The sequence below is a fragment of the Quercus robur genome, chromosome 11 (genome assembly GCF_932294415.1).
Source record: "Quercus robur chromosome 11, dhQueRobu3.1, whole genome shotgun sequence".
Taxonomy (NCBI): Eukaryota; Viridiplantae; Streptophyta; class Magnoliopsida; order Fagales; family Fagaceae; genus Quercus; species Quercus robur.
The window spans coordinates 44,801,266-44,811,887 of record NC_065544.1 but is presented as its reverse complement, the minus strand read 5'-3'; the positions used below and the strand labels follow the sequence as shown (position 1 = coordinate 44,811,887).

Genomic DNA, 10,622 nt, shown 5'->3' with positions numbered 1-10,622 from the left:
TATGTCATGGGTTATGTTGCTTTCTAAGAAGGGAGATTTTGTATGAGAAATAAAGAATGAGATGGAGATGTGTTTTAGACAGCAAAATGATGAAGTTTCAGCATATTAAAGTGTGGGAGAGGTAGATAGTGTGTAATGGTGTGGTGTAATAGGTGTAATAGGTGTAATGTAATGGTGTTATCTAGGAAGAGATATCTTTGTAAGGGAGATGGAGAAGTATGGAGAAGTTTAGAGATATGTGCAGCAAGGTGAATGAAGTTTCAGAATATTGAGGATGAGAGAGGGATGGATCCCTCTCCTTAGTGTGTAGCTTGGTCCTCTTTATATAAAGCCAAGTATGTAGCTAGATTAGAATTAGTTGAAGGGAAATTTAGCAAATAAGGAAAAGTTTTTGACAAAGTAAGTGGTTTCATTAGTGGGATTTTGTTTTTTAGCCAAAAGAAGAAAGTTAAAGGCTTAATGCTGTTGTTACAGCTGTCAATCATAGCTATTACAGCTAGATGATGTCATCCGAATGACATCTTTTGCTTGGAGGAAAAATATTTGGCATTAAATTCATGGTTTGGCTAAAAATGACAAGATAATCTTTATGGGATCCTTCTGTTTCTTTGGTTATGACAGCAAGCTATTGGGATTGGGCATTAATGGGCAAGTGATGTCATTTTAGGGCATTCGTCAACCTACTAGAGCTACTGCAGCTTCTGTTGGAGTTGTTTGCAGTTTTTGCTGGAGTTGCTGTTGATATTTTTGGCTAAGTTTCCTTTTTTGAAAAATTATATGTTTAGTCCATATATAATTTTAGTAAGTAATAGACTAGTTGGTTGATATTTGATGAAGTTTTAGAGATGTAATTATAGTCTTTTTGTATTTTAACCAAATCTTGGAGAGTAAGAAGAGCATTTAATGCTAGATATGAGATATTAATATATATTTGGCCATGTGCTTGGAATTGATTTAGATAATAATAATATAATTTATATGAAGTACTATAATTACATTTTTAAACTTATATTATATGATGAACATTAATTTTTATGTAAAGAGCATGGCAAGTTTTATCATTTTAATTGTTATATGATATGAGAGGCTCACCAAATGTTACCTATTACATGCACACTGACCCGTCAGAGTTCAAGGAGTTGGGGAAGACATGCCAAGCAACACGCTTTCCTTTATCAACTTTGAACCACTAGAGCTTTACTGAACATACTTCTTGGCCCTCCAAACCACGACTCCCAAAATTCCCCCGATGAGACTCATGAGTTTAGATCATGGGCCAAAAAATGAGATGATATGCTATGAGCTTGAACCATGGACTTTGATGCATTTTTGTGTAAATATGGGCTCTTTTGGACTTTAGAAGAGATTTTCTCAAAATTCATGATAATCTTGATGTGGTACAAGTTGCCAATGAAATGAAACCATGTGGTGTGAAAAATTTGTCCTCAACAACATGCAGTTCAACTAATTGAAGTAAGTGACTTTCAACCTTTCAAGCCTGTAGTTGAAATGCAGTATTTTAGCACTCTATTTTTTGCATTCTTGAGTCTTCAGCTGTTCTAAACTTGATTTGTCTTGTTCCAAGGTTTAATTCAACACTAATCAACTAGACAAACTATGTTATAAAATGTTATATTTATTCATGGTTGTTAGTCTAAAAATATAGACTCTACAATAAGGATTATCATTCCTTTCGTAATCTTCATTTAATGTACCAAGTGTGCCTTAAATAATTTCAATTCGAGTACATATTGCGACTCATTCCAATGATGTTAATCCATGTTGCAGTCTTGGTCTCCAACATTTAAATATGTAATTCAAGACTAAACAATAATGAAAGAAAAATATATTTTTAGTTTTTGATTCTTACAAAATTCATTCATTATGTTGCTCTATATTAATTAATTAATTTCAGTTCAATAGTAAATCCCTTGATTCAATTTTTTTTTTTTTTTTTTTTTTTTTTTTGAGGAACCAGATCAAGGACCTGGGCCTTTTATTGAAATAAGCTGACAAAGTCAATGAACATCAATAAGAACTAAAGGGGCAATGTCTACTGGCACTTCGTGCAGCCAAACCTGCGCCCCAACAATAAGCTCAGCTTTTTTTGCTAAAGCATCAACTACTGAATTACACCGTCGATTAACAAAAACAAATTCTACAAACTGAAATACTACAAAGAGCATGTGTATATCATCCAAAATGTTGCCGAAACTAGCAAATGCACCCGCACTGTGTAGAAGGGCATTAATGACAACTGCTGAATCACCTTCAAACACCACTCGAGTAATACCCAGTTCCAGAGCAAATTGGACAGCCTTCAAACATGCTAAGGCTTCAAGATCCGCCACTGATTAGGCCATGGGAATGGAAGAGGACAGAGCACCTTCAACTTCACCTGCATTGTTGCGGACAACGACACCAATGGCCGCCATACTTGATCGACGAAACACCGCGGCATCGAAATTTATCTTTAAGCAATGATGATCTGGAGGACACCATTGTTGCATGGGAGGAGGACGACTTGGAACAGGCTCCTCTGTCTGGGCTTGCAAAAATTCTTGCAAATAACTTCCTGCTTTGCTGCATATGCTATCCACGGGCAATTGGGGGCGACCAAAATGAACAGCATTTCGTCTGTTCCAGAGAAACCACGCAATGGTCACAAAAATCTCAGCTCTAAATTCTTCTCTGTAGGACAAGAATCCAACTAGTAACTTGCTGAAGGAGGCAAGTTATGGCGGTGCAATATGACGAAGCCATTCCAAAGTCGACCAAGCTCCTGTGATGGCTTCACAACACCATACCGCATGGAGAGCATCTTCAGGATAATTTTGGCATTGAGCACAGATTGGAATAGGCACAATGTTACGTCAGTGAAGATTGACCAGTGTAGGCAGTGCATTGTTACACATTCTCCACACAAAATGCCTTATTTTGTTGGGTACTCGAAGTTGCCAGATGCCTTTCCAGAATTTTTTCTAGCTGTCTGGATTTAATCCACCTGCACTAGTAGAGATATCACAAGAAACCAACATTTTATAAGCACTACAAGATGTAAACATACCAAATGGTGTGTGTGCCCAAATAATGCGATCATAGAGGCGTCGAGTGCTCAATGGAATACCCAAGATAATGTCAGCTTCATGGGGTAGAAATAGTTGCTGCACAACCTCTGTTCTCCAAGCTACTCTATCTGGACCAATCAAAGAACTCACTTTCACATCCGGGGCCATAGAAGGGAGGGGACCCTCTCTTTAAACTGGACTTTTTTGTTATCTGAAAATACTCCTAAATCTTAGATTTAACGGGAAAAAAAATTGAGAACAATCCAATAAAAATATATCTCCAATTTCACTTAAAATACCTATAAAATAAAAAAAAATAAAAATAAAAAACTCTCCCACTAATCCATATCTTCAAAACAAAACAAACTTATCCAAAATTTATTTTTTTTAAAAAAACCCTCATCACACATGAAAAGTGCTTGTGATGAGACTAATTTTATCTAAGTATATATAATGTCCCTCAAAAATTTTTAAATCATCAATTTAAACCCCCAATCAAATCCAAAACGTCCAAGATTTCAATTAACAAGATTCTGAAAGTTTAGTGTTCAAATTTGAAAGTAGAGAAATTATAAGGTTTAATTTAAAACATCTAAAGATATAAGGTTTACTTTAATTTGAAACTATCTTTTTAAATAAAGGGTTTAAAATATAATTTACCCCCCCAAAAAAGAAATCTATGGTTCAAATACAGTAACAGTGAGAACCCCATTCTCCATAGCAGCCTTGATCTGATCCATCTTCACATTCTCCGGCAACCTGAAACTCCTCACAAACTTGCCACTGCTGCGCTTGACACGATGCCACGTGTCATTCTTGTCTTCCTTCTCTATCTTCCTCTCTCCACTAATCCGAACCACATTGTCATCTTCGACCTCGACTTTCACTTCCTCCTTGTTTAGCTCGGGAAGATCCGCCTTCAACACGTGAGCTTCTGGGGTCTCTTTCCAATCAATATGAGTGTTAACAAAAGCAGAATTCTCTTTGGAAATTTGGGTCGAGAAATCCTTGAGTGGGTCCCATACGTTTAGAGAAAATGGGTCGAAGATATTGCTGCGTTGGACTTTGATGTTGTTGTGAATAACTTCAGAGACTGTCAGATTTTTGCTAAATTTTTTTCGATGGTTGAAGGATTGGATGGGTTGTGATAAGGATAAAAAGAGATTGATCAAGATAAGCCGACGGTTTATTTGTGATGGTATCTACTGGGCCGTCAGCCCCTATTTCATGACTGACGGCGGGATAAAGTTGTAAGGAGAGGCACCCATAGGCTGACGGGATAATAAAGTTGAAGGGTGATCCTGAAGCTGACAGGATGAAGACCAAAGGCATAATATAAGCTAACGGCACTAATCAAAGAATGCTTGCTAACCACGTTTGCGTGTATAAGTAAATGACTTGCCCTCCACGTTTTGTGAAACCTAAGAGGAATTCCTATATGGAAAGGATCCCGCAAAATATGCCCAAGGAGACTCCTATAAGGAAAAGACTTCTACTCCAAGGAAAAGGGGTCAACCCCTACTACTATAAAACCCAAGCACCCTCACAAACCAAGGTACGCATAATTTACCCTCTCTAACACTCTAGAGCAGTGTAAATAGTTATGACTTGACCTTCGGAGGGTATTTGGCCGGTACCACACCGGTGCTCTCTGCTAGGTCCTTTCTTTTTGCTGTGCAGGTGCTATTTGGAGCGCGCGAGGACCGTGTGACTTACTAGTGGTATTTTTGGCATCATCAGTTGGCGCCGTTTGTGGGAACTCGTGTAGTGTAAAGTCATATTACCGCTTCCCGAACAAAAGTTGCATGGTGCTCACCCGCTCAATGGCAACCACTAACGACATTCAAGGAGAGGAACCACCCACGACCGCCATCGAGAAGCAAGTTAAGACTCTCGCTGCGGCCGTGGAATGCCTCACCAGACAAAATTGCAACCTGGAAGAGCAGTTGTGCCAGAAAAACGCAGTACTGGACAACCAAGGAGCTGATCAAGAAGGAACCAGCGCTGACAAAAGAAACCAAGAGGGACCCCAGGCCAGTAACGCCCCGAGCAAACCGGAGCGACCGAACGTGAGCCTCCCTTCCCTCGCAGATACGGCTCTGCCACCTATTATCACAGAGATGCAGGCGATGAAGGAACAAATGGAGGTTATGATGAACGCTTTCAAGGGGCGAGTGTCTAGTGATCTTGACGACCTTGTCAACCGAACTGACTCGCCGTTCACCGCCCCCGTCAACTCCTTCCCCCTACCAAGTAAGTTCCGCATGCCACAGATAGACAGTTATGACGGGGTCAGGGACCCTCTGGACCACCTAGAGACATTCAAGACCCTGATGCACCTTCAAGGAGTAGCAAACACGATCATGTGTAGAGCCTTCCCTACAATGGTGAAGGGCGCAGCGAGAATTTGGTTCAACCAACTGACACCAAAATCGATCAGCACCTTCAAAGAACTTAGCACTTAATTTACCGCACACTTCATCGGAGGTCATCGGTACAAGAAGTCTACGGCTTGTTTGATGAGTATCAAGCAGCAAAAGGATGAAACTTTAAGAGCCTACATATCCCGCTTCAATAAGGAGGCACTCTCGATCGACGAAGCCGACAATAAGATACTTGTCGCAGCGTTCACGAATGGGCTGAAGAAGGGTAAGTTTTTGTTCTCCCCGTATAAAAACGACCCAAAGACCATGTCGGAAGTACTTTACCGGGCCACAAAGTATATGAACGCCGAAGATGTGATGTTGGCGCGAGATGAGAGGCCAAAGAAAAGAGAGAGGCAGGAAGACACTCGGCAGGACCAAGGCCGAAAAAAAGCAAGGACGGGAGACCAAAGGGATGAGAGGCGCCCTAAGCCCTTAGGGGGAAGATTCACGAGCTTCACTCCGTTGACAGCACCCATAGATCAAGTCCTTATGCAAATCAAGGACAAGGAGGCTTTGACGTTCCCCAGAAAGCTGAAGAGCGATCCCAACAAACGTTCTAGGGATAAGTATTGTCGTTTCCACCGTGACCATGGTCACGATACGGCTGATTGCTATGACCTAAAGCAGCAGATTGAGGCCCTTATCAGACAAGAAAAACTGCAGAAGTTCGTTATTAAGGAGAAAACAGATCCACCCCCACAAGACCAACACCCCCGACGGGATAATGAGCGACCGAGGCCCCCGATAGGGGATATAAGGATGATCGTAGGAGGAACGGCTGTCGCCGGGTCATCCAAAAAGGTCCGCAAAACCTACCTTCGCATGGTACAAAATGTTCAGCTGACGGGAGTTATGCCGAAGATAGCACGAAGAGAAGGCCCCATAATCGAGTTCTCAGAAGAGGATGCACGATGCCTTCACCATCCACATGACGATGCGCTCGTCGTCAGCTTATGGGTAGAAGACTACAACATGCACCGGGTGTTGGTCGACAACGGCAGTTCAACAGATATTTTATACTACCCGGCATTCCAGCAGAAGAGGATCGACAGGGAGCGATTGATTCCGACAAATGCCCCGCTTGTGGGCTTCAGAGGGAGTCGGGTATTCCCCTTGGGCGCGGTCACATTGTCCGAAATGGTAGGCGATTACCCTCAGCAGATAACCAAGAACGTAACATTCTTGGTGGTCGATTACTCGTCTGCCTACAACGCTATCCTCGGAAGACCCACGCTCAATTCATGGAAGGCGGTAACTTCAACCTACCATCTAATGATTAAGTTTCCTATTGACTACGAAGTAGGGGAGCTGCGCGGAAGTCAAATGGCCGCACATGAATGCTACGTAGCCATGATGGAAATGGAAGATCAGGTTCAGGCTTTGAGTATAGAAGAGCACCGGACGGTAACGGAGCCAGTAGAGAAGCTAGAAGAGATACCCCTTGACAGTTCCGACCCTGGCCGAACGACCAAAATTGGAACACTCTCTAACCCCGCAATCTGTTAAGAGCTTATAACCTTCTTCAGAGGCAATCGGGACATCTTTGCCTGGAGTCATAAAGATATGTCAGGAATAGACCCTTCAGTCATGGTGCACAGGTTGAATGTATCGCCCGCCTTTCCACCTGTCCTACAGAAGAAGAGAGTGTTCGCCCCCGAACGAGATCGGGCCATAGCAGAAGAAGTCCGAAAGCTACAGGAAGCAAGCTTCATTAGGGAAGTATACTATCCCGATTGGCTAGCGAACGTAGTTATGGTCAAAAAAGCTAGCGGGAAATGGCGGATGTGTGTGGACTTTACCGACCTTAACAAAGCCTGCCCCAAAGATAGCTATCCCCTCCCAAGGGTCGACGTCCTAGTAGACTCAACGGCCCGACACCAGTTGCTGAGCTTCATGGATGCTTTCTCGGGGTACAATCAAATTCGAATGCACGAAGCTGATCAGGAAAAAACTTCGTTCATGACCAGCCAAGGCCTCTTCTGTTACAAAGTGATGCCCTTCAGCCTGAAGAACGCAGGTGCAACATACCAAAGAGTTATGAACAAAATGTTTGCGCAACAGATTGGGAGGAATGTCCAGGTCTATATTGACGACATGCTAGTAAAAAGCCGAAGGGAGGAAGATCATCTGGAAGATCTCAAAGAAACATTCAACACCCTTCGCTCTTACAACATGAAGCTCAATCCAGGAAAATGTGCCTTTGGAGTGACAGCGGGAAAATTCCTAGGATTTATGGTGTCCCAAAGGGGAATCGAGGCAAACCCGGACAAGATCCAGGCCATTATGGAGATGGCGCCACCAAGAAATGTGAAGGAGGTGCAAAGCCTCAACGAAAAAATAGCGGCACTGAATAGGTTCATGTCAAGGGTGACGGGGTACAATCAAATCCGACACCAGTTGCTGAGCTTCATGGATGCTTTCTCGGGGTACAATCAAATCCGAATGCACGAAGCTGATCAGGAAAAAACTTCGTTCGTGACCAGCCAAGGCCTCTTTTGTTACAAAGTGATGTCCTTCAGCCTGAAGAACGCAGGTGCAACATACCAAAGACTTATGAACAAAATGTTTGCGCAACAGATTGGGAGGAATGTCCAGGTCTACATTGACGACATGCTAGTAAAAAGCCGAAGGGAGGAAGATCATCTGGAAGATCTCAAAGAAACATTCAACACCCTTCGCTCTTACAACATGAAGCTCAATCCAGGAAAATGTGCCTTTGGAGTGACAGCGGGAAAATTCCTAGGATTTATGGTGTCCCAAAAGGGAATCGAGGCAAACCCGGACAAGATCCAGGCCATTATGGAGATGGCGCCACCAAGAAATGTGAAGGAGGTGCAAAGCCACAACGGAAAAATAGCGGCACTGAATAGGTTCATGTCAAGGGTGACGGACAAATGTTTGCCCTTCTTCCGCACGCTGAAGAGATCATTCGAGTGGACTGCCGAATGCCAGCAAGCATTCGAGGAGTTGAAGGCTTATCTCTCCTCCCCACCACTGCTGAGCCCGTCACAGCCAGGAGAAGAGCTTTTTCTCTATCTAGCCGTCTCCCCCATAACCATTAGTGCTGCCTTAGTCAGAGAAGAAGAAAAAGTACAAAAGCCCGTATACTACGCGAGTCGAGTGCTTCGCGGTGCTGAAGAAAGATACTCGCTAATGGAAAAACTTGCCTTTGCATTAGTTACGGTGGCTCGCAAGCTCAAACCGTACTTTCAAGCCCATACGGTGAATGTCCTGACTGACAAGCCCTTGCGACGGGCGATGAGCAATCCTGAGGTTGTGGGTCGATTGGCATTATAGGCTATAGAGTTAAGCGAATTTGATATCCAGTACCACCCACGGACCGCCATCAAGGGACAGATCGTCGCAGATTTCATAACAGAATTCACTCATGACGAAGACAAAGGGGCAGAAGAGTCCTCTCATTGGAGCATATATACAGACGGGTTGTCCAACAGACAAGCCGGAGGGGCTGGCATCATACTACTATCGGCCGAAGGAGATATAATTGAATGTATGGTCCGTCTTGACTTCCCCGCTACTAACAATGAATCAGAGTATGAAGCATTGATAGCAGGACTCGACCTCGCCAAAGCAGTAGGAGCCGCGAGGGTAGTCATCTACTGCGACTCTCAGGTCATTACAAACCAAATAAATGGAGACTACGAGTGCAAGGGCGAAAGGATGGAAAGGTACCTTGATCAAGTAAGAGCGAGAGTGGATGACCTAGAAGCCAAAATCGTCCAAATTCCCAGAGGAGAAAATGAGCAAGTTGATCGCCTCGCAAAGGCCGCTTCAGCAGAACATATGGTCATCCCTGGTAATGTACTCTCTTTTGTTCAGCTTTCTCCACTAATAGGCCCCAGCAACGTGCAGGAAATAGGCTCTAACAGTAGCTGGACTGCGCCGTTAGTTTCATACTTAAAAGACGGGGTCTTACCAGACGGAAAGGAGGTTGCAAGGAAACTGAAGGTCCAGGCGGCAAGGTTCATCCTAATAAAAGACGTCCTATACAAAAGAGGCTTCTCCCGACCATATCTGAGATGCTTGGGTATGGAAGAAGCAAACTATGTCATGAGAGAGGTACATGAAGGAATCTGTGGAAACCATTCAAGGTCTAGATCATTAGTACACAAGCTTGTGCGAGCGGGGTACTATTGGCCTACCATGCAGAAGGACGCCGAAGCTTATGTTAGGACCTGTGACAAATGCCAAAGGTTCAGTAATATTATTAGACAACCAACCGAAGAGCTGACCCTGATGACGGCCCCATGGCCGTTTGCACAATGGGGGTTAGATATTATGGGACCATTTCCTACAACAGTACGACAGCTGAAGTTCCTGGTGGTGGGCATTGACTACTTTACAAAATGGGTGGAAGCTGAAGCTTTGGCCACAATTACGAAGAAAAATGTACGAAGCTTTGTCTAGAGATGCATCATATGCAGGTTTGGCATTCCTAGAGTCTTTGTCTCGGACAACGGGAGGCAATTCGACAACGACTCCTTCCGGGATTTTTGCTCACAGTTAGGAATAAAGAACCACTACTCCTCCCCCGCCCACCCTCAGGCTAATGGCCAGGTCGAAGTCACGAACCGATCCTTACTCAAGATTATCAAGACTCAGCTCGAGGGGGCAAAGGGTATATGGCCTGAAGAATTGCCAAGCATACTATGGGCATACAGGACGATGACAAGGGCACCCACAGGAGAGACACCGTTCCGACTGACGTACGAAAGCGAAGCAGTCATCCCGGCCGAAGTTGGGCTCACGAGCTACAGGGTACACAACCATGATGAGAATAAAGGCGGCAGAACAAAGACTCGTTAGGTACCAGGATCGCATGGCCAAACACTACAACTCTCGGGTCCGACACAGAGACTTCCAAGTTAGAGACCTTGTTCTTAAAAAGGTCATGGGCACCGCTAGGGACCCTACCCAAGGGAAACTCGGCCCCAATTGGGAAGGACCTTACCGAGTTACATCGTGACAGAGGAAAGGCACTTACCACCTGGAGACGTTAGAAGGACAGAAACTGCCACACCCATGGAACACCGAGCACCTACAAAAGTATTACTAGTAGGAGCGGCAACATGAAGACCAACCTTTTTTATTTACATTTCAGCAAATT

General features: G+C 43.8%; 3 protein-coding genes across 3 annotated transcripts; 1 reads left to right on the top strand and 2 right to left on the bottom strand.

The window, feature by feature from the left end:
• Nucleotides 1-2,018: 2,018 nt before the first annotated feature.
• Nucleotides 2,019-2,905, bottom strand: LOC126705093 (uncharacterized). The gene is made up of 3 exons (XM_050404043.1): nucleotides 2,808-2,905; nucleotides 2,399-2,637; nucleotides 2,019-2,350 (listed from the first exon to the last, which is right to left on the bottom strand). Exons 1-3 carry the CDS (start codon nucleotides 2,903-2,905, stop codon nucleotides 2,019-2,021), a joined length of 669 nt encoding a protein of 222 aa, XP_050260000.1.
• Nucleotides 2,906-3,745: 840 nt separating this feature from the next.
• LOC126705092 (17.6 kDa class I heat shock protein 2-like) lies at nucleotides 3,746-5,390 on the bottom strand. Its single transcript, XM_050404042.1, has 2 exons — nucleotides 5,381-5,390; nucleotides 3,746-4,131 (listed from the first exon to the last, which is right to left on the bottom strand). The coding sequence occupies exons 1-2, from the start codon at nucleotides 5,388-5,390 to the stop codon at nucleotides 3,746-3,748; spliced, it is 396 nt and encodes a 131-aa protein (XP_050259999.1).
• An 863-nt stretch (nucleotides 5,391-6,253) lies between these two features.
• LOC126705091 (uncharacterized) lies at nucleotides 6,254-10,287 on the top strand. Its single transcript, XM_050404041.1, has 5 exons — nucleotides 6,254-6,898; nucleotides 8,258-8,677; nucleotides 8,792-9,196; nucleotides 9,335-9,574; nucleotides 10,177-10,287. Exons 1-5 carry the CDS (start codon nucleotides 6,254-6,256, stop codon nucleotides 10,285-10,287), a joined length of 1,821 nt encoding a protein of 606 aa, XP_050259998.1.
• The last annotated feature ends 335 nt before the right edge of the window (nucleotides 10,288-10,622 follow it).